Here is a 22,217-nt window from a genome sequence, read left to right on the forward strand (position 1 = left end):
CTGAAGAAACTGACGCCGGGGTCTGCGGTGGGTGGGGTCGGTTTCTGGGGGCCTAGATTGATCCCAGTTGAGCTCTGCTCACTGAGCAGCTGAGAAAGCCACACCCCAAGGAGGGGCTTTTGCCGATCACAGGAATAAAGACATCCTGATTAGGTCAAATCTCCCCCCACCCCCCCAAATTGCAAGCTCTTGGGACAGGTGGCCTTGTCTGTCTTTGTCCCTCAGACTTGGATCTTAAACCCAACAAATGCCCCTAGGGCCCCCTAATGAAAGTCTCAGGAGCCCAGACCTGTGGAGGAAGACTCTCCCTCTACCTGCCTCTCATGACTGCAGCAGTGTGGCCGAAGCACTAAGAGGAAGCCTAAATTTGAATCTGCTGGCCCAGGGCCTGTGGGGCACCTTCCTGGGTTTGGTAAGGAGTAGGGCTCGGGACGCTGTGGGAGCTGAATTTGGAAGCACAGTTGTGGGTGGGAGAGCTGGGGAGAAACTCTCCACCAGGAGAGGAAGCCAGGGCTTCAGATGGAAATGGGAAGGAGAAATAAGGTCGCGGGTGAGAGGCAGGACAGGAGAGAGACGAAGCGAAAGTCACAGGGCCGGGTGTGGATGAGCATGGCTGGCTTTGGAAGAGGATGGGGGTTGGGGGAGTGAGGAGTACCATTGTTGGCCTGTCTCATGCTGATCTTGAGACTTTGAGTTTAAAGGATCAGAAAGGAAGGTCCGATGCTAGCCCTCCCTCTCTGCTGCCCCAGCCATGGAAGGGCAGCCCAGAGGGAGCAGAGGCCCCCTGGAGAAGCCCCTCCCTGCTGCCACCCATCCCTCTCTGTCCTCACTGGGCGCCGTGTTCATCCTCCTGAAGTCCGCTCTGGGCGCCGGCCTGCTCAACTTCCCCTGGGCCTTCTACAAGGCAGGAGGCATGCTGCCCACCTTCCTGGTGGCCCTGGTGAGTCACAGAGGTGTCAGGGCGTGGGGGAGGGGGGCAGGTGGGAGATGGCTCTGGCTCTCCCTGGTAGGATCCTTATCCTTGCTTCTGCAGAGCTGGCTGTCCTGTGTGTGCTAGCGTAGGATCTTATTCCTGAGCCTCATTACCTGGGAGGCATGTCCCACTTTAAGTGGGTTACATGCAAGAACTGTCTACCAATCTCCACGGGCTCTTAGGGATAGGATAAGAGCCATCATGCACGCCCTGAAGGATCACCAAGAAAAAGGCCACAAGCTGTAGGTGCACACGGTTGTACCTCCTGACTCAGGACCAGAGCAGTATTAGATGTGGAACTTCCAGGGGTGAGGTGGGACTGTGTTCCAAGGGGCTCGTCTTGGGACAGATGTCCTGAGGCAGCAGAGGCCCTTCTACGTTTAGCTCTTGAGGGAGGGGTGTATAGGATTCTGAGCTCTCAACAGTGGGCCCCCAAAGCATCCTGGGAAATTAGCAATTCCCTGTGGGCCACTCATGTACCCTGGCTGCCGAGAGTGTCTGGGCAAGGCAGACAGGAAAGAGAGCACAGGAGCCTGTTTGTGGGGTCTGGGATGAATTGTGGGTTCGGGGCAGTAGTCTAACTCAATGTATGTGTGAAAATTGTTCATAATAAATGATGGAGAGAGCCCTGGACGGCCCAATAAAGAGCCCCACCCACACAAACCACCAACCCCGCCCTTCTCACAGACAACTCACCCAGAGCCTTCAACCTGAGTGCACCAGACCCCAGCACCCATGAGAGGTAGGGAGGTGTGTAGGTGGGCCTGTCATCATTGCATAGGCCAAACAGCAGGGTTTCACACCACACAGTCTGGCCTGAGGTTCTGAGCCAGATGTTCTTGTTCTGCCCCCACATGCCTAGCCTTGCCTCTCAAGAGAACAGGAGAGCGTTTCAACTCCCTGGCTTTGTGAAATTTCTTCTGTCCCATGGGACAGAGCTGTCAGGTTCCCCAACTCAGAACAGCTGGTGGCGCCTCCCTCTGCTGAAGCTCTTGGGCAGAGCTCAGGCACAGCCCTTTGCAGAACCTTCATGGAGGGCACTCTTGGGCCACTGGCCTGAGTTACGCCTCTGATGTGCAGGCCCATGGTCCCCTCTGCAGGTATCTTTGGTCTTCCTGATCAGCGGCCTGGTCATCCTGGGCTACGCAGCATCTGTCAGTGGCCAGACCACCTACCAGGGTGTGGTCCGGGAGCTATGTGGCCCCGCCATGGGGAAGCTGTGTGAGATCTGCTTCCTGACCAACCTGCTCATGATCTCTGTGGCTTTCCTCAGAGTGATCGGGGACCAGCTGGAGAAGTGTGAGTTCCTTTCCTGGCATTGGGATAATCCGGGGTGCAAGACCTGAAATGACTGGGGGGGGGGGGAGGCAGCTGATGAACAGGACCAGTGGGTAATTGAAGGACTGACAAACAACCAAGGGGGCAGTAGAGGCATGGCCTCACCTGAGGACATAACATGGTTAGGGAGGGAGCAGGGATGAGGATGTGAGAGAGACAATGGCTGCAGATGGTATGGCTCATGGAGACAGCCCATTTCACAGAAGGAAAAACTAAGTCAAGTGCCAAAAGACTCTCCTGAGAGCTTCCCAGTAGCACCTTTGATTTGGGCGTGGCAAAGACACATGATCATAGCCCCTGGTCCTCTACTGAGCCTTCTCCTCTAAACTGGCAGTAGCTGCCCCGGTCCGTCTATCTACCTCCTGTTTACACCACGACAGGCGTGGGCTTAGGAACTTGCTGTGCCTTCCGCCCTGACTCACAGGTTGTCTGCACCATCCTTTCCATTTATTGGTTGTTCAGGTCCTCCAGCTCCTGTCTTAACTACGTCACCGGCGGCGAGACTATCCTCTTACACAATTAAGAGATTCAGAGAGGCTTGAGACTAACTTGTGATCCAGTTCTGGCCAGGCTTGGTGAATGTTCCATGTCGTTCTGTTTTGAAAAAGGGTTTCATGTAGCCCAGGCTGGACTAGAACTGAGCTCACTACATAGGATAACCTTAGCTCCTAATCCCCTGTTCCACCTCTTTTTATTTTTATTTTTTATTTTTTATTTTTTTTGGTTTTTCGAGACAGGGTTTCTCTGTGTAGCCCTGGCTGTCCTGGAACTCACTCTGTAGACCAGGCTGGCCTTGAACTCAGAAATCCGCCTGCCTCTGCCTCCTAAGTGCTGGGATTAAAGGCGTGCGCCACCACTGCCTGGCTAAAAGATATTTTTTTTAAAAAGAGGTGGAGCCAGGCGTGGTGGCACACACCTTTAATTCCAGCATTTAGGAGGCAGAGGCAGGTGGATTTCTGAGTTCAAGGCCAGCCTGGTCTACAGAGTGAGTTCCAGGACAGCCAGGGCTACACAGAGAAACCCTGTCTTGAAACACCCCCCCCCCCCCCGCCCCAGTTTTTTTTTAAATATGGAGTGTGTGGAGGTGTGTGTGTGGCAAGGGGAGGGGGCATGTGCATGTGAGCATAAGTGTTTACGGAGGCCAGAGGTGTTGCCCCCCCCCCCCCCTCCGCAGAGCTGGAGTTACAGGCAGATGGGAGCCACCTGATGAAGATGTTAGAAACCAAACTGGACCAAGCGAGGGCAGTGCACATCCCTTCCCAGAGCCATCTCCCCAGCCCCATGCCTATGCCCCGAGAGCTGTGATTACAGGCATGTGCCACCGTGCCTGGTTCATGCACTCCTGGGGATAGAATCCAAGGACTCCTGCTCCATTCACTAAGCCACGTCCCCAGCCCTTCTTTTCCCCCCTGAGTTTTTAAAAGCCCTGTTCAGTTTCCCTTGATCTAAGAGCCCGGTGTCCAACCTCCAGCTGTGACTTCCGCCCTTGCTACCGCACCCTTTAGTTTCAGACTCTGCTCCAAGGCTTTTGAAGCCCTGTGATTAGACACATCTTTTATTAATATGAAATATTCTGCTTTATCTCTACCATGAAGCCTCCCTCTCTATTAATAGACTCATCCGCATCAAGATCAGCATCCATGGACAGCCCTCCTATTCTTCTCTGAAGCCAGCTACAGCTTGGGGTTGTACACACCTCCTTGTAAACAGCATATGGCTGAGTCTTGTGGGGTTTTCTTTCTTTCTTTCTTTCTTTCTTTTTTTTTTTTTTTTTTTTTTTTTTTTTTTTTTTTACCATCTTGACAACCTCAGGCTTTTAATTGGAATCTTTAGGCTTAATTGGAATATAGCTGTTGCTAGGGTTAGGTGGTAGTTGACTGCGTTGTTGTGTCTTTCTCTCCTGCCTTTGCATGATGAGGCCCCTCCCTGGCTGTGGGGTTTTAGAACCTCTGACACTGTCCAATGCCCAAGGATGTCGGGGATGGGCTCTCTGAACCTTTCAGTGAGAAAAAGGTCACACACTGGCAGTGGAACCCATCCCATGCCTCAGATCCAGGCTGTGTTGAGAAGTCAGAGTCTCCAGGATGCAACACTGTGCCCAGAGTCCTGACTGAGAGAGGAGCCATCCCCGGGTCTCGGTGGACTGACCGAGCATGCACTACATCTCTTTCTGGTCCATCACTGGGGATGTATCGGTCCTTGACATCCCACACTCTTGGGAAGAAGATGCTAAAAGCAGTCTGATTGCACAGGAACAGTCACTATGTGAGTTAGGTACCCAAATGACCCCACTGGCTGAGGACTCACGGGCTCTCTAGTCAGTTCAGGTTTATGGAGGAGGAGGCGTGGTACTGATGTGAGGGCGGTGTTTCCTTGGCTGCAGGTAACTCAGGAGGAGGTGGGGGAGTGAAGGGTTGGCATCCCGCCCTATGTGGCATTCTAAAGCCCACTTAGCATCTCGGTGTACCCGTCCCAACCTGCCTCCTCTTGATGGCACAGGGATGAAAAGATCCTCACTCTGCAGGGTGACCTGGCTGTGGGACCCTTCCTCACCTCACCAGCTGGGGGAGCTGTTCTCCCAAGGCAGTTATTTCTATGTGAGGCTACCTTTGATGAACTCAGAAGAGGGTTTACTCACAGCAGTGCATCCCTCCCCAGCCTCGCCTCTGTGCAGTGGTCACCTTGCCTGTGACTCCCGGTCACTCCACCCTCAGGCTGCCTGCCACTCCCTTGCTTGCCTCCTCCATCTGCCTTCCCTCTTGGTTCACATTAGCCATCTTGCTGGCCCTCTGGTGCTTTTGCTGAGAGGCTGTTCCCTGCCCCTGAGTCAGGCATGCTCTGTCACTAATTTGTCGTGGCAGGTCTCAGTGTGGCTTTTCAGATGGGCAGCGTCCAGCTTAAAGAACTCATGGCTGCCATGAGCAAGGATGAGCTAGTAAGAGGACCCCTGAGGCCGGGCGGTGGTGGCGCACGCCTTTAATCCCAGCACTTGGGAGGCAGAGGCAGGTGGATTTCTGAGTTCGAGGCCAGCCTGGTCTACAAAGTGAGTTCCAGGACAGCCAGAGCTACACAGAGAAACCCTGTCTCAAAAAACCAAAAAAAAAAAAAAAAAAAAAAAAAAAAAGAGGACCCCTGAGGTGCGGCAGAAGCCCAAGGGAAAGGCTTTAGGGTCTTCAGCAGACACTAGCAGTGGGCTGCTGCTGTCCAGGGCTCTCCCAGACCAGCTCTCCCTAAGGTTCACTGTCCAGTTGACAATGTGGGCGAGATTTACGGTTCTCAGCCACCTGGCTTTGGAGTGGGCAGTGACGGAGCAAGCCCTACAGAGCTGCAGAGAGAACCGAGGGGCTCATTCTTCCCAGGGTACTTCTGAGCCAGACTGAAAGGGGTCTTGGTCAATTCTCAGCGCCACAAAGGCAGGGAAGGAAGCTCTGTGTGTGTTTGTTGAGTGACTTCATGGAATATGGGGTTCCTTCCTGCAAGGGGGCATGGGGTGGACGCCATCCCATTTCTGATCCCTTTACTCCAGGCTGACTTAGCCACCAGCCCATGTGTCTGTACCCTGCAGTTACTGTGGGGTCCAAGCCTAGCTCCTATTCCTGTCTTTAACAGTGTGTGACTCCCTCCTGCCTGACGCCCCACAGCCTTGGTATGCAGCCCAGAACTTCACCCTGCCCCTGATCTCCATGCTGGTCATCTTTCCCCTGTCAGCACTTCGGGAAATCGCCCTCCAGAAGTACACCAGGTATGGGGTACCTCGGCGGCTTCTGGGTAGGGCGGACTATGGGCAGTACTCTGTCAGAGATAAAGGTTTGCTTCCGTTTAAGAAAAAAAAATGAGAGTTTTACAGGTTCTGTGTACCCATAGTAGAAAATATATATAAGTCAAGAAATACCAATGGCAGGTTCTTTAAAACATAATTTTAGCACAGGGCCTGGTGGCGCATGCCTTTAATCTCAGCACTTAGGAGGCAGAGGCAGGTGGATCTCTGCATTCAAGGCCAGCCTGGTCTACAGAGCAAGTTCCAGGACAACCAGGGCTACACAGAGAAACCCTGTCTCAAACAAAACAAAACAAAACAAAACAAAACAAAACAAAACAAAACCCCCAAAAACCAAAGTAATTAATAACAATAATTTCCCTTTATTCTTCAACAGTCTCCTACATGTGTACAGTCATCCCCATGTCCTGCAGCGTGTGGCACAGAGACCTCAAGGCAGGTCTCAGGTCTCAGTGTGGCTTTTAGGATGGGCAGTGTCCAGCTTGGAGCACTCCTGGCTGCCATGGGCAAAATTGAGCTAGCAGGACGACCCAAGAGGGGGGCAGAAGTCTGGCGGAAGGGCCCCCTGAATGCTGGCATTAAAGGCACATTCTACCACACCCAGCTTAAACGCCTTTAATATATATATATATAATTATAATTATATGTTAACATATATTAATTAGTTTATAAGGTAGTTGTCAGGGCTGGAGAGATGGCTCAGCAGCTAAGAGCACTGATTGTTCTTCCAAAGGTCCTGAGTTCAATTCCCATGAACCACACAGTGGCCCACAACCATGTGTAATGGGATCTGATGCCCTCTCTGGTGGGTCTGAAGACAGCTACAGTGTGCTCATATAAATAAATCTAAAAACAAAAACAAAAAGAACAAGGTGGTCGTCTTCTGTAAGGATTTTTCACTGGTCCTTAGCTTTGGTGGGAGGCATTCCACACCCTTTCTTTACCCCCTCCTGTCTCTCCATCTGTGTTTTAACCTTTAACCTCAGGATCACCCCCTACATTTTAATATCCGTGTGCTTGCTTGCCCACTGCCTTCTCCATCAAGGCTTCTGGAACTCAGATAAGAAGGAAGGAACAGTAGAGCTTGCCAGCCTGCCTGGGTCTAGGTCGGCTCCCTTACTGTGTCTTACAGACCCATCCGTTTTCCTGCGTGTTCTAGCAGCTGAATTAAATGCCATTGGAACAGCACATGTTGTCATTGACTGAGGCAGGCTTCCCACACAGCCATCCTCTCAGGTTATACAGTCAGATGGGCATGGATCTTAGTACATTTTTAACCTTGAAGCTCCCAGGAGCCTTGCTGAAAAGCCAAGACTTAATGACAACAAACTTGGTCCCAGTTCACTGAAGCTCACTGCCTTTCCCTTGTGTGTGAATAACAATGGACTTTGTAACTCTGAGAGCAGAAGCCTCACAGCCCAGTCCCTCCACACCTACAGCCCACAAGACTCCTGTGGCCCTCAGGGCACTACCAGGCTCTTCTTCCCCTCCCCTGGGGTCAAGCCTGGGGATGTCCTGACTTGTATGTCAAACCTCAGCAGCTGACTGGTACTGGATGGCTTGAAAAGAGATATCCCAGTTGCCCTCCCCAAGGATGCTGGACCACTCTGGACCAGAGCAGCAACTGCCCAGCCACCTCCTGGTGCTCTCCGTATGGAGAGGGAATGGTGGCTCAGGAACAGAGCATCCTGACTCCATGCTAGCCAGGGCAGAGCTGGGATGCCCGTGTGGGCACTGGCTGTGTATCTCTGGTGCGGGGTCTCTGATTCTGCCCGATGTGTGCCAGCATCCTAGGTACTCTGGCTGCCTGCTACCTTGCTCTGGTCATCACGGTGCAGTACTACCTGTGGCCCCAGGGCCTCATACGCCAGCCCCGTCCTTTGCTGAGGTGAGTCTAGGGAAAACAGTTTTTTCTGCTTCTCGGCTGGGAATAAGATTCTGGAAATGGGATCCTCTGGGGTTTGCTGAGGATAAAGCCAAGGCAGTTTCTCCTTCAGGGGGAAAAAGAAAGGCACCAAAGACCACAGCAGCCTGGGGCCCCTGGCCACTCTCTATGTGGAAGCTGACAGGTACCCAGGCTTAAGGCTGTTAAGCAGCCTTGACTAGGGCTGAAAGTGAGATAGGGTGTCATGTGGGGGCTCAGAGCTGCTCTGAAGACTGTTGGTTTTGCCATGGTAAACTGGGGCACCCTTGGTGTTCTGGGTACAGCAGGATGGAGCATGCCTTATCCCTGAAAAGGATTGCCAAGTGGACTGTGGGAGTCAGGTGCAGGAATAGGGGCCAGCCCAGACCTGATGCCTCAGGCTGGGGAGCATCCTCTGCAGGTGATAGGATGTGGTCAGATGCTGGGTGTGTAGACAGCTGCTTCTTGGGTCAGGGACAGCTCAGCGCATGTAACTATATAGTCACCACTCTTGGAATTTTCACTCATGATTGAACCAGGGTCCATCCTGTATCTGAGCCCATGGTGATATGGTTGTCCTGGCCAGGGTCTACTATATGCAGGGACTCTGGAGTCAGGGGATGCCTGTCCATCCAGATGGTGAAGCCTGAGAGCCAGGAAAAGGTAGAGGCATAGCCAGAAAAGGCTTGGAGACATTTTCAGTGGCTGGTCAGCCATGTGTGGTTGCAGTTTCAGGGGGGAGCCAAGAGAGGGAGGCAAAGTTGTGATGATGTATGGAGATCATTGGAGACTGGGTGCTGGTATCTGTGCTGTTGCTCTGTGGAGCTGTGATGCTGAGGGGGGAGGAGTTGGAAGAACCTGGGTGGGGTAGGGTATTAAGACAGGTGGGTTTCCTCAAGTCCCTACAAACCAAGGAGCCCGACCAGTTAGTGTTTCCTTCATCCCTGAAGCATATTCATCTCCCATCACAATGCTGGGATCAGAGATCCGGTTCATAGGCTCAGTCAGACCATGGTATGAGTGGGTCCATTGCTTCTGGAGTCTCAGGGAGAGCCTCTTGTTTTTCCTGCCTTCAGCAGGTTCCCATAGACCTGGGGCTGTGGCCCTTTCTCCCCAGAAGGCAGCCATGTGATGGCTCTCCTGTCACAGCTGGGCTGGGGCTCTGGTTGCACACTGTGGTTTCGTGTGACACACTGGGGTCACCTCCATGATCCAAGGTGCCGCTCATCCTAAACTCCAACCTTATCTGCAAAGTCCCTTTTGCCCCAGGGAGTGTGTTTGCAGAGTCCTGGATACTATCTGGACAGGGATATTTTGGGGGGCTGTTAACTCTTCCACAGCCAAAAATGCTGCTGTCCGTGCTGCTCTTGCTGTGTATTCCTGTGGGTGTCCGAGACTGGAGTGAAGAGCTGTTTAGCAAATAGGGCCCACCAGACAGGAACCAGAGGAGGGAAGATGTTCTCTGGGTACAGGACCCACCAGCCTTGCATTTGGGGAGATGTGCTGGCCAGGGGCTGCATGTGCCCTAGGAATCCACAATCATGGGAATAGACAGCCTCTAGTGGGTAGTTGGGGATCCGTTTTGCCGCTGCCTTGCCCAAACCCCACATACACAGGCAGTGTCTCGTCACCAAGTATCCACAAAGATGCATTTAGAAAGTGCCGCACTGAACCAGCTTCCTTCCGGCCCTGGGGCATGCTCACAGAGTCAGCCATTTAAGACAGGCTACAGCTACGCTGTGTTGTGTTTCCCTCATTTCGTTTCTAACAGACACTCTGAAGTAGAAGGTTGTTTCTAGCTCCTTAATGAACATCTGTCCCTGTCTGTTCACAGCCCATCTCCCTGGACCTCTGTGCTTAGCGTGTTCCCTACCATCTGCTTTGGATTCCAGGTACGTCCGGAAGGTGACATTTTCAGGCTTCTGAGCTCTCGGGAGAGCACCGCTTACACACAGACCCTGGGGAATTGAGTGGGGGTGAGGGGGAGAAGTCTGAATGCTTGCGCTGGTCTCAGTGCTCAGCCTTGTCTACGGGGCATCTGGGACATCTGGGCCACTTAGAGGGGATGTGAGCTGTCCTTGAGTTTCTCCCCCACACCCCAGTATCAGCAGTATCACGTTGGTTGGATGTGGAATCCGAGAAGGGTCAGGATCTGGAACATGCCTCTCTCTGAAGAGAGATCACAGAACTGCCACCAGACCTGGGGACAGAGCCACCCACATATGCTTGCAGAAGAAAGAGAAAAAAGAGCCTACCCTGAGGCTTGACTGCCTTGAGAGTATGGGAAGAAGACAGGAGGCCAAGTGACAGGACAGGGGACCAGACAGGCAGAATTGCTAGTAGACTATTAACTGGAGCAAAGCCACCATTCTGTGTAGAACCCATTAGGTCTCTCCTGCTCTTAGGAATTGTGAGCTGATTTTGTCTATGTCCACGGGGGCAGTGGGAGCAGAAATAGGGAGCAGGGCTTGGGGGTGGGAGGAAGGGGGACTTGGAAGCCCTGTGAGTAGTATGTAGAATGAATGACCAGCTATCAGGAGGCAGATCAACTTTACTCAGTGTGATTCAAGGTTTATAAAGTTCTGGGGGATTGAGACTAGGGACATCCAGGATGGGCAAAGATCATTGGCTGAGGGCTCAGGGTAGGTGGAATGTCTCATAGCATGGGGAAGCATTTCAGGAATCTCTTGTGTGGGCTGAACAGGTTTTATCCGGAGAAAGGAAATTGGTTCTGTAATCTAACTGAGGCTCCGTGATATTCCCCAGGTAGAGGCGTATGTGAGGGCTGAGAGTTCCCCAGACCAGGTCAGAGAAGAAGTCCTTCTAAAAAAGGGACTCTCTCATATTGCACGGAGCCTAGAGGCTATCCGATCATGGTGGACTTCCACCTTAATTAGCAGAGTTTTCCCACAGAACCCAGCAGAGGGTGAGTGAGGGACAGTACACAGGGATCTGGTTGGGTCGCCTCCAGACCTTTGTGCCTCCTGCCCTTCCCCTCCCGTTTTGTCCTCCAGCGTTCAGTTGCTTTCAGAACTGTTTTTGATAAGCCCCTGCACCGTGGCCATTTCTCAGCCTGTAACAGACTCAGCCACTTCTGCAGCTCGGTGACCAGTTCTCGAGAAGCTCTCACGCCTGATATTTTGAACGCTGCACGGGGCTGACTTTTCTCTGGGCTGTTGCCTGGGTGTGGTCTACATGGAGTGGTCGTCGGCCTGCGGAAGCCCCCTTCCGAATGCTCACAGACCTCACCTTGACCTCAGCTCCCTCCTCCTGTTCTCCTAGCAACCAAGCTGAGGTTTCCAGGGCTGCTGTGCTTGGGGAGCAGGAAGGACAGTGTGGGGGTGGGGTCGGGGTGGGGCTCAGGCCATTGGTGGATGAAAGATCCAGGGTTCTGAGGAGATGCAGGAAGATGAAGGCAGCTTGGGCTGGGAGGAAATAAAGGCGGCAGCGCTCGCTCGTGGCTGTCAGAACTCCTGACAGGATTCAAGCGCACCCTTCCTCTGAACTCTTTTAGAAACAGCGCACCCTGCATCCCAGCCTGAACTGGATCCACCAAAGGCCTGGAAAACAGAGGGCTGGAGACTCTGTCTCCGGTCATCCTGGCTTCCTGGCACCCCCTGGTTTTGTTTTAAACAGACTTACTGGGTGTCGTTCACCTCATACAGCGGCCCTTCTAAAGTGTGGCTGAGGAACGTGAATAGTGCCGCCCACCTCCTCCTCCTCCTGCTCCTCCTCCTCCTGCTACTCCTGCTGCTCCTCCTCCTCATGCTACTTCTCCTCCTCCTCTCTTTCTTCCTTTTCTTCCTCTTCTTTCCCCTCTTCTCCTTCCTCCTCCTCTGCCTCTTCTTCCTTCTCTTCCTCCTCATCTTTCTTCCTCCTCTCCTCATCTTTCCTCCTTCTCCTCCCCCTCCTCCTCCTACCCCCACCCCCACCCCAGCTTGGGTCCTCTGTCTGAGCATCTTCCTGCCATGGTGGCCTGTGGCCCTCCCTGTGCAGTGCTTCCCTCTTGTCATCTGGGACTTGGACGTCACTGCACACTTCATTTCTTTTGGTTTTGTTTTTTTCCGTTTCTTTGGTTGGTTTTAGTTTTCCAACACAGTGTTTCCCTGTGTTGCCCTGGCTGTCCTGGAACTCATGCTCTGTAGATGAGGCTGGCCTCACACTCAGAGATCCTCCTGACTCTGCCTCCCAAGCGCTGCGTTTAAAGGTGTGTGACACCCTTTTAGAAACCAAGTGACATTCAATTGTGTGGACTGAGGCTGTCGCACTGTTTGGTTCATGTGTCCCCTCTCCTGTGCATTGACTAAGGTCTGGGGAGTGTGACTGTACTTGCTGTCCCCAGATGTGTCTGCACTCCGAACAGGTCCATGCTGTGTTGGGGGGTTTGGCTGCATTGCTGCCTATGGAGCTGAGGCACTGGGTCCCTAAAGCAGAACCTATGACAGGGCCAAGATACAGGGTCCCTGCAGGAGCGACAGGGGTGTTAAATGGCCCTGCAGGGTCCATTGGCTGTGCGGCTGGACCCTGGAGGAGAGGTTACCCTGAGGCCCACCACTATCAGCCAAGGATGTGGCATAGTCGCCACTGCTTGGCTGAGCTTGCTCAGTGCCCAGGGGCTCAAAGATGCCCAGGGCAGACGGTGAGGGTTTGTGGGTCAGGGTTAGTGTGCTGTACCTTGGGTTGGGCCAGGAGGAAGAAGGCTTATGTTCAGCCACCCTGTGCATGTGCTCCTGGGAGCACTGTGGCCCTTCCCCTCACACCAAGTAGGAACCAAACATGGCCTATGGAAGGGCTGGTGGAGCTGGTGACTTTTTTTTTTTTTTTTTGAGACAGGGTTTCGCTGTGTAGCCCTGGCTGTCCTGGAGCTCACTTTGTAGACCAGGCTGGCCTCAAACTCAGAAATCCTCCTCCCTCTGCCTTCCAAGTGCTGGGATTAAAGGCGTGCACCATCACACCCGGCCTGGGAGCTGGTGACTCTCGTTTGCTGGCCTTTGACCTCCGGTGGAGTCAAGAGACTTGGTGTGTTCCCCAGGCATGGTTCTGAGATGGGGGTGGTGACTTTACAGCTGATAAAGGCTAAAAAGACAGAGCCAGGGGCGCTCATGGTGAGGGCTGGGGCCATGTGGGAGGAAAGAACTCTGGGATGAGGGCAAGGGTGTGACTACGGTAGATAACAGGAATGTATCCTGACCTACATTTCTACCCCGTAGGCTCCTTAGGGTCCCTTGCCTGATTGTGAGATAGCAGGGCCAGGGCTGGGCCAGATAAGGAGAGCCAAATTGCAATGGCTGTGACTACATCATCATGATATAGCATATAACGTTGATATTATCTTACTTGCTTGTGTATTACTGTGTGTGCGTGCTTATCTGTGATGATGAAGGTTTAGAGATCAAAGGACAACTTGTGGGTTCTGGGAATCAACTCAGGGCAACAGACTTGGCGGAAGGCTCCTTCCTGTCTGAGCCACCTTGGTGACTCAGAACTTGTTTCTGTTTGGTGTGTAAATCGCAAGTGTGGGGTATTCCCACACAACCTCCATAGAGGGCTCTCACCATTGTCTCCATCCTAACACCCACTCCTCCCACTGCTGATCTGGCCTCTGTTATTTATTACAGATTCGGGGTCCCAGCAGCTTGATGGTGCCCAGAGAGATCTGATAGCATCTGGGTCTATTTTTTTTAAGATTTATTTATTTATTTTTACGTATATGAGTATACTGTAGCTGTATAGATGCTTGTGAGCCATGCGAACTCAGGACCTCTGCTCACTCTGGCCCCAGATTTATTTATTGTTATATGTAAGTACACTGTAGCTGTCTTCAGACACACCAGAAGAGGGCGTCAGATCTCATTACAGATGGCTGTGAGCCACCATGTGGTTGCTGGGATCTGTACTCAGGACCTTCGGAAGAGCAGTCAGTGACCTTAACCACTGAGCCATCTCTCCAGCCCCTATTTTTGGGTTTTTTTTTTTGTTTTTTTTTTGTTTTTTTTTTTTTGGTTTTTCGAGACAGGGTTTCTCTGTGTAGCCCTGGCTGTCCTGGAACTCACTTTGTAGACCAGGCTGGCCTCGAACTCAGAAATCCACCTGCCTCTGCCTCCCGAGTGCTGGGATTAAAGGCGTGTGCCACCAGGCCCGGCTTATTTTTGGGTTTTTAACATACATGGGAATCCAGCGGTCTAGGCAGAGATTGCTGCTTAATACCCTCCAACACACAGGACAGCCCTCATTGCAGGAGCGATCCCCTCTCCAAGCACCAATAACGCCACTGATGCTAGGACCCCCCACCCCCGACCCTGATGTCGATATTTGTCTTGTGATGTGAACCTCAGGCCTCTCCCTTGCTTGACATCTTTCCTTCAGCCTTGTGTTGTTTTGTGAAATTCTGCGCTGAAATGGGGTGTGGGGGGTGGGGGTGGAATCAAGGTTGTCCTTTTGAGAGCTGTCTAATACTCCACTTGTTGAGTGTCCTGACACTTGCCTATGCTGTTTGTGGACACTCAGGCACTTCCCGACTTGGGGTGTAGCACCTCCCTGGTCATCCCTGGAGGGTCTGAGCTGTAGGTTCTGTCTTCCAGTGTCATGAGGCCGCCGTCTCCATCTACTGCAGCATGTGGAACCAGAACCTCTCCCACTGGACCCTGGTTTCTGTGCTGTCCTTGCTGGCCTGCTGCCTTGTCTACACGCTGACAGGTAGGGCCTGGGGTGGGCGGTGCCCCAGAGGGGAGGGAGTGGCCATGGAAATAAATGGGGCAAAGGGCTTAGAGAGCCCATCCCGGCTGGGCACAATGCTTTGGGCTGTCAACAGCTTTGCTCATATAGTCCTTGGTCTCCTGTAGGAAAAGGTTACAGATGGGGAAACTGAGGACCAGGGAGCCTCCATGGCTTTTCCGAGGTCTCCACAGTTAGATATGCAGAACTGAGACCCGAGACATGCTGAGTGTCCCTAAGCCTCTGTTCTCATGCGGGGCGCCTCCCGTCCTGTTCTGAGGTGTGGCTGTATTTGGGAAGTGGCTTGCACAGATGCACGGACTCTGAGTGCTCACAAACTTCGTGGAGTTGACGGAGGTCCTCAGAGGTAATAAAAGCATGGCCCAGAGAGGGACCACGAGAGTTCCAAGGTCAACAGCGTGTGTGAATTCAGACTCGGGTCTCAGTATGGCTGACTTTTAGTGTCTGATGACCTTCCCTGCTTTCATCTATGGGGGCCTCTGACTTGGAAGGCTCTGGGCTGCCTGAAGCGGCTATGCAGTCTTAGACTCCTACCGTCACCTGAGTGACGTGACAGGGACCTCTTCCCTGGCCAGCAAGGGGATCTGTCATCTGCCACCCCAGGCTCTGAAGGCTGTGGCTACATCATCTCCTTCAGATGTCCCTAGTGTCAGAGTTGGTAGGATCACAGGATTTCCTAGATAGGCCCCCAAGAGACACCTACGTGCTTAGGCCAGAGGTAACGTCCCAGGACAGGGCAAGGGACCTGGGTGACACGTAGTACTGTGGTGCTGTGGGAAGGAGCTAGCCCTCTGCTCCTGCCAGCTGTGTGCCTGTGGAGAATCAGGGGTAGCCTAGGCTTTAGTTTTCCCGTCTGGAAGGTGAATGTGCTGCCAGCTGCTTTGTCCGCTGCTATTGCCTGGAGCCAGGCGACGCGGGGACCACACTCTATTTCACAGGGCTCTGGGTGCGTCTCGTCAGTGATCCTCGTCTTAGCCCTGGCCCAGCCATCAGCAGCCAACTAGTCTGTGGGAGTATTTAGGATGCAGAATAAGGAACCCTTCCAGAACCTTCCAACGATACCAAAGGATAGCCTTAGGGTATTGTGGTGTGTGTGTATGTGTGTGTGAGTGTGTGTGTGTGTGAGAGAGAGAGAGAGAGAGAGAGTGAGCGAGAAAGAGAGAGAGAGAGAGAGAGAGAGAGAGAGAGAGAGAGAGAGAGAGAGAGAGAGAGAAACTTCTCACTGCAGATGCCTGCCCTGTCTTTCCCACCTGCAGGGGTTTATGGCTTCCTGACCTTCGGGCCTGAAGTTTCTGCTGATATCTTAATGTCCTACCCAGGCAATGACACAGCCATCATCGTAGCACGCGTTCTCTTTGCGGTCTCCATTGTGACTGTCTACCCCATTGTGCTATTCCTGGGGAGGTGAGTCTGTCTGTCCAGCCTGGTGCACGATAGGTTGTGTTTTCTGTGTGTGTGTGTGGGGGGGGGGGTGTGAGTGTGCACCGTGGGGCTGAGATCACCTTCAATGGACAGAGCGAAGGACACAGGCACAGCAGGCTTAGGTGTTGCCCAGCGATTAAGCATCAGAACTGGACCAGGAACCTTGGCTTCTCTACCCTCATCTACAGACCCTGGGGACTACACAGCTGGGTATGGCACAGACCCTGTGGTGTGCAGTGCTCATGGAAGGCAAGAGAGCAGCAGCCATAGGCACTGGCTGAGCACTGGTATCCTTGTATCTACAGGTCTGTGATGCAGGACTTTTGGAAAAAGAGCTACTGGGCCACACGGGGGCCTCCAGTGCTGGCTGACCCCTCAGGGCCTTGGGTTCGGCTGCCTCTGACCTTCCTGTGGGTGGTGGTGACGCTCGCCATGGCTCTGTTCCTGCCGGACCTCAGCGAGATCATTAGCATCATTGGTGGCGTCAGTTCCTTCTTCATCTTCATCTTCCCAGGTGAACGGAGGCTGCCTCTGGCCTCCAGCACAAGGCCGTGGGTTGCAGCAGTGGGTCTCGATTAACATTCTGATTCATGACAGAAAGATTACAATTGTAAGGTAGTAACAAAAATAATCTTACGGTTGGGGGAGTGTTGCCACAACAGGAAGTAGCTTAAAGGCTCTCAGCATCAGGAAGGTTGAGGACCACTGCTCTTCAGGATCTGGAGGTGGGACCCTTGTGGGATGAGGGCCTGGGTTACTGAGCCAAGCATGGGCCAGGCCTTTCCTGGCTAAGTCAATCCGCAGCAGTAGATGGGTGTACTGTATCATCCCATCCCGCGAATGGGAAGACAGAGAGGCCAGGCACCGGGGCACACCCAGCCTATGGCAGAGTGGACAGGCTACTTGGTCTGTAGCCGACGCTACAGTATTTTTAAATACTGTCTGTGTGAAACTCATAAGGCCCACCATACAAAAGGACATTCCAGGAGAGAGTCCTTGGAGTCTCAGCCTTCACATGAGGTAGCATGATCTGCAGTGAGGCTTTCTGAGGAAGCCTTCCCAGTGCCCGTGAGCCGAGGTGCTAAGTTCCAGAGGATACAGCCCGTGTGTTTCCAGGTGGGAAACCCAGCAGGGATAAGCCTGAGAAGTGCTTCAGAGCAGCTTTCAGGCTTCAGCATGCAATACGGCCCCAGGCACACAGTAGGTGTGCAGCACATAGTAGGACTTCCATGTGTAGATGATGCCATTCTGCTATGGGAAGATCTGGACTGGGCAGATATTGAACTTGGGGGATCATGGTCAGATGTCCAACCCAGGTTGTCTCTGGAACAGTAATAACACCATCGGGTGTGGCTCTTCTGTCTGCAAGTGGATGCCAGGTAGGAGACTGTCACTGTTCACCCTGGTTTGGGGTACAGTTTGATGGTTTCATGGTGCCTGCCTCTTTCAACTCCCTGGTCTGAGGCTACTACCTCTTTTGATTCTGGCTCAGGTCCCAAGGGAGCCTTTCAAAGCTCAAGCTCTTGCCTGTACCCACATGAACTGCCTGGGGGCAGGGGAGGAGGTCAGTGTGAAAGCAGCTCTGTGGGGCAGGCAGAACCGGCAGGCTTTGACGCTGAACAGAACTAATGCAGTGCTGGAGGTGGGACCCAAGACTGCATGCATACTAGGCCGGCACTCTATGGCTAATGCACAGTCCCACATATACTATACTCTGTGTGTGTGTGTGCATGTATGTATGTGTAACTGTGTATGTGTTTATATGTTTTTATATGTATATATGTGTGTATGTCTATGTGTTATGTGTGTACGTGTGTTTGCATGTATGTGTGTATGCATATGTATGTGTGTATGTGTATATGTGTGTGTGATTTTGTATGTGTGTATGTTATATGTATGTATATTTAAGTGTGTATGTATATATGTGAATGTGTGTATGTGTGTATGCATATGTATATATGTATGTGCGTATGATGTGTGTATGTGTATATGTGTGTGTGTATATATATATGCATATGTATGTGTGTATGTATGTATGTGTGTGTATGTGTGTATCTGTGTATGTATGTATATATGTGTGATTGTGTATGTGTGTATGTATATATGTATATGTGTATATATGCATGTATATGTATGTGTGCATGTGTGTATATGTGTATGCATTCATGTATGCATGCATGCATGCATGTATGTGTGTATATGCATATATGCATGCATGTATGTATGTGTGTGTGGGGGAAGGGCTGGAGGCAGCAGAAAATCTGAGGTATTGTACCTCAGGCATCCAGACAGGGTCTCTCATTGGCATGGAACTCATCCTGGAGACTAGACTGCCATCAATCTGCCTGTGCCACACTTCTGCCCCCACCTCCTTTGCACATAATGTATGCATGAATGCACATGCGTGTGTGTGTGTGTGTGTGTGTGTGTGTGTGTGTAGGCAGAGGCCCCAGATTGACATCAGCTGTCTTCATCAATTGCTTTCTACCCTACGCACTTGCTGAGCCTGAAGCTTGTCATTTCAGCTCTTCCCGCTAGCCCTAGCCACCATGCCAGCCTTGTGCCTGGCTTGCAGGCAGGCCACCTTAGTGACAGAGTTTGAATTCTAGGGAGCTGAGCTACAGTCCTCATGCCTGTGTGGCAAATGAGGTACCCCCACCTCTAATTACCAAATGAGCTATCTCCCCACCTCTAAACATACTAAAAACAAAGGGGGAGGGGGAGGAGGAAGAAGAAGAGGAAGAAGAGAAAGAAGTGGAAGAAGTGGAAGAGGAGAGGGGGAAGGGAGGAAGTGAGCAATAGCAGCCCTTGCCTGTCATCCCAGCAGATAGGCTGAGATGGGTTTGGAGAATCCCAGGCTAGTCTGGACTATGTAGCAAGACCCTATCTGAAAGAAAGGAAAAGAGGAACCAGGGCTACAGCTCTACAGATGCATCCCAGGCCTGGGTACCAACCAAGTTCCTGCCCCTGGAAGGCAGGGGCCTGAGGGGCAATGCTGTTCAGCCAAGTCATTTCAGGGGTGTTTAGCTGGAGCCCCTCACTGCCCTCACTAGCTCCAAGCTGGCTCCCTAACCACGGGGCCATACCATCTTTCCAAAGTACCAGCCTTCCATTGGGGACCTGAGGACTGTGGGGCACTGACCGCTCTCTGCACCCCCAGCTCAGTAAGGGAGAGCCAAGGTGATCTCATGCCTCCTTTGCAGGTTTGTGTCTCATCTGTGCTGTGGACACGGAACCCATGGGACCAAGAGTCAAGTGAGTGTGTCCACAAGATGAGGGTAGCACCTCAGGTGTATGGAGGGGCTGGGAGCTTGAATGATTTGTTCTCTGGGGCCTGGGGAACTGTAGGGGGTGAGTGTGGCCTGCATGAGAACAGCACAGATCTGCAGCCAGCCTTCACCACTGTGCCTGGGGGCATTTAGTAGTACAAATGTATCCTGGGGGGCTCTGCAGGCGAGCCTGAGATCAGCCAATGCCAGGGCTGTGTTGTGGCCCCCTCAAACCCCTCCCACTCAACCCCTTAGGAAGACACTTGTCCATGAACCCAGGCCCCAGTATCCTGCACTTGATCATACCTGTAGACCCTAAGACCCTGCTGGATAAGGCCCTGGTCCTATATAAGCATGCAATGTGCGGTACCACTCAGCCCATTTCAGATGCCCCTGGCTTGCATAGCCATGGATGTACCTGTTCCAGGCCTGTGCTCACACTCCGTTCTTTAGTCCGGGTGAGCCCAAGGTCTGTTTTTCCAGGGGACCGGGTATGGATTGGACCCTTCTTGTCCTGACAGGACTTGCTCTGGACCTCTCTATGCTAACGACTTGTCACTACTAGCTGCTCCTGGAGCAGACTATGGAGTCTTGTCATGTCCCAAGTTCACCACAGATCATTCCTGGACTTTCAAGATGGTGTTGTGAAACTGTCCTCTGCCCTCCCTCCCACCTGTGGGCAAGTGGCTTTGTGTCCTGTGGGCTTCTGAGGGTGCTAATGCTGTTCAGTCAGAGATGTGCATCTCTGGTGACAGTTCCTCCTGGCCCCAGTTAATGCTACAGTGATGTCTCTGGAGGCCCTGCTACTTGCTGGTCCATTGATCACCAATTAAGAAAATGCCCTACAGGCTTGCCTCCAGCCTTATGGATCTTTTTTCTGAAAAGATTTATTTATTTATTTATTTATTTATTTATTTATTTATTTATTTAATGCATATGAGTACATATGTGGTTGCTGGGATTTGAACTCAGGACCTTCGGAAGAGAAGCCAGTGTTCTTAACCGCTGAACCATTGCTCCAGCCCAGCCTTATGGATCTTAGGGAGACATTTTCTCAGTTGAGGTTCTTTCTCTAAGTGACTGTCGGTCTAGTTTGCCCCAGATGTCTCTGGTCCTATACCCTAGCGGACTGCTTTCCTGATTGTGTGTGGCTCGGGGTTTGGGACATCTCCCTCACTTATGAGCGGTTCCAGGACATGCTGTAGGGAAGAGGGCTTAAAGCTGTTCCTCCCCGGCCCCATTTCTTTTCTCTTATAAAGTATCCAGGAAGGCTGAGGCATTGCAGGGAGGGACGTTATTCCTCTTGTTGTCCCTCTGACAAAAGAGAAAGGGGATGTCCTGCTCAGAGTGACAGTGATGTCACCATGATGAATCGTGACCAAAAGCAATGTGGAGAGAAAAGTGAAACTTCCATCCCATCCCTGAAACAAGTCAGGACAGGACCTCAGATAAGGCAGGAGCTGATGCAGAGGCCATGCAGGGGCACTGCTTACTGCCTTGCTCAGCTTACTTTCTTATAGAACCCAGGGTCACCAGCCTAGGGATGGAGCCACCCAAAGTGGACCGGACCAGAACCTCTCCCATCAACTAGCAATTAAGAAAATGTCCAACATGTTTGCCTGCAGCCTGGTCTTATGGAGGCATTTTCTCAATTGAGAAAATTGTGGTGGCCTCCTCACAGATGATTTTAGCTTGTATCAAGTTGACATAAAGCTCTCCCCAGCACAGGGAATTCTCTCTCTCTCTCAGTGACAAGCCTGGCCCGCAAGCACTACCTAGCAGTGGATACTGCTAGCTACACAACCCAGGTGCGTTGCTTTGTAGGTGCTGCCTGGAGGCCTGGGGCATCCTCTCCGTGCTGGTGGGCACTTTCATCTTTGGGCAGAGCACAGCGGTGGCCGTGGTGGAGCTGCTCTGAGAGGCCTCTGGGCTGACACAATCACTCCTGCATCTGGCCTGAAAACCCCTATAAGGTTCTTGCTGTCACAAGGGTGCTGCCCTGTCTATTGAGCACTGCTTCTCCTATGGCTCACGGGACCCTGGTGAGGAAGGACGGCTGTGACAAGTTCTTGCCACGTGGTGATTCGGGACAATAGAAGCCCATGCTACCGAAAGCTGGAGTGTGGGCTAGCGAGTCACGGTGCTCCAGAAGGTTCTGGAACGTTCTTCCCACTGTCCTCCTCTGGTGGTTGCAGGAATTCCGTAGTGTCCCTGGCTTATAGATATATCACTGTAGTCACAGGGTGGACACACCTATCCTGTATGTCCTTTCCCAAGCAGGATGCCAGTCTGGGCCCATCTCAAGTTAGCACTTGTCTGCACCGGCTATGTGTAAAGATGTGTGACTTAGTTACTGTTCTGTTGCTGCTCAGAGGAGTTCCTTGGGAGGTTAGAGTTCATGAGCATCATGGCAAGGAGCATGGTGGCAGGCAGGCATGATGCTGGGGCAGTAACTGAGCCTTTACACTCTCACGGGCAAGCCCAAGACAGAGAGCACACACTGGGAATGGTGAGGCCCCACTCCCAGTGACACGCCTCCTTCAACAAGACCACACCTCCTAATCCTTCCCAAACAGTTGAGACCAACCATTCATACCTGTGAACCTGTGGGAGCCATTTTCATTCAAACCACTGGATTCCACTCCCTGGCTCCCATGGAGTGCAAAGTGCAAAGTGTATTCAGTCCAGCTTCAAAAGGCTCCATTGTTGGGATCTGACTTAAGGTTACAATAAAATGCATGCGAGAGCTAAGTGTCAGAGCAGCCAATGTGGCTGTTTCTCAGGAAGTAAATTTGGAAT

General features: G+C 52.3%; 1 protein-coding gene across 1 annotated transcript; it reads left to right on the forward strand.

Moving 5' to 3' along the window:
* The first annotated feature begins 742 nt into the window (after positions 1 to 742).
* Positions 743 to 21,336, forward strand: Slc38a8 (solute carrier family 38 member 8). The gene is made up of 10 exons (XM_021171050.2): positions 743 to 940; positions 2,074 to 2,272; positions 5,921 to 6,053; positions 7,876 to 7,977; positions 9,827 to 9,884; positions 14,574 to 14,688; positions 15,984 to 16,131; positions 16,455 to 16,663; positions 19,353 to 19,404; positions 21,243 to 21,336. Exons 1-10 carry the CDS (start codon positions 752 to 754, stop codon positions 21,334 to 21,336), a joined length of 1,299 nt encoding a protein of 432 aa, XP_021026709.1. The 5' UTR covers positions 743 to 751.
* Positions 21,337 to 22,217: the final 881 nt, after the last annotated feature.

Source organism: Mus caroli, unplaced genomic scaffold (assembly GCF_978045245.1).
Source record: "Mus caroli unplaced genomic scaffold, Mus_caroli_1 scaffold_10, whole genome shotgun sequence".
Classification (NCBI taxonomy): Eukaryota; Metazoa; Chordata; class Mammalia; order Rodentia; family Muridae; genus Mus; species Mus caroli.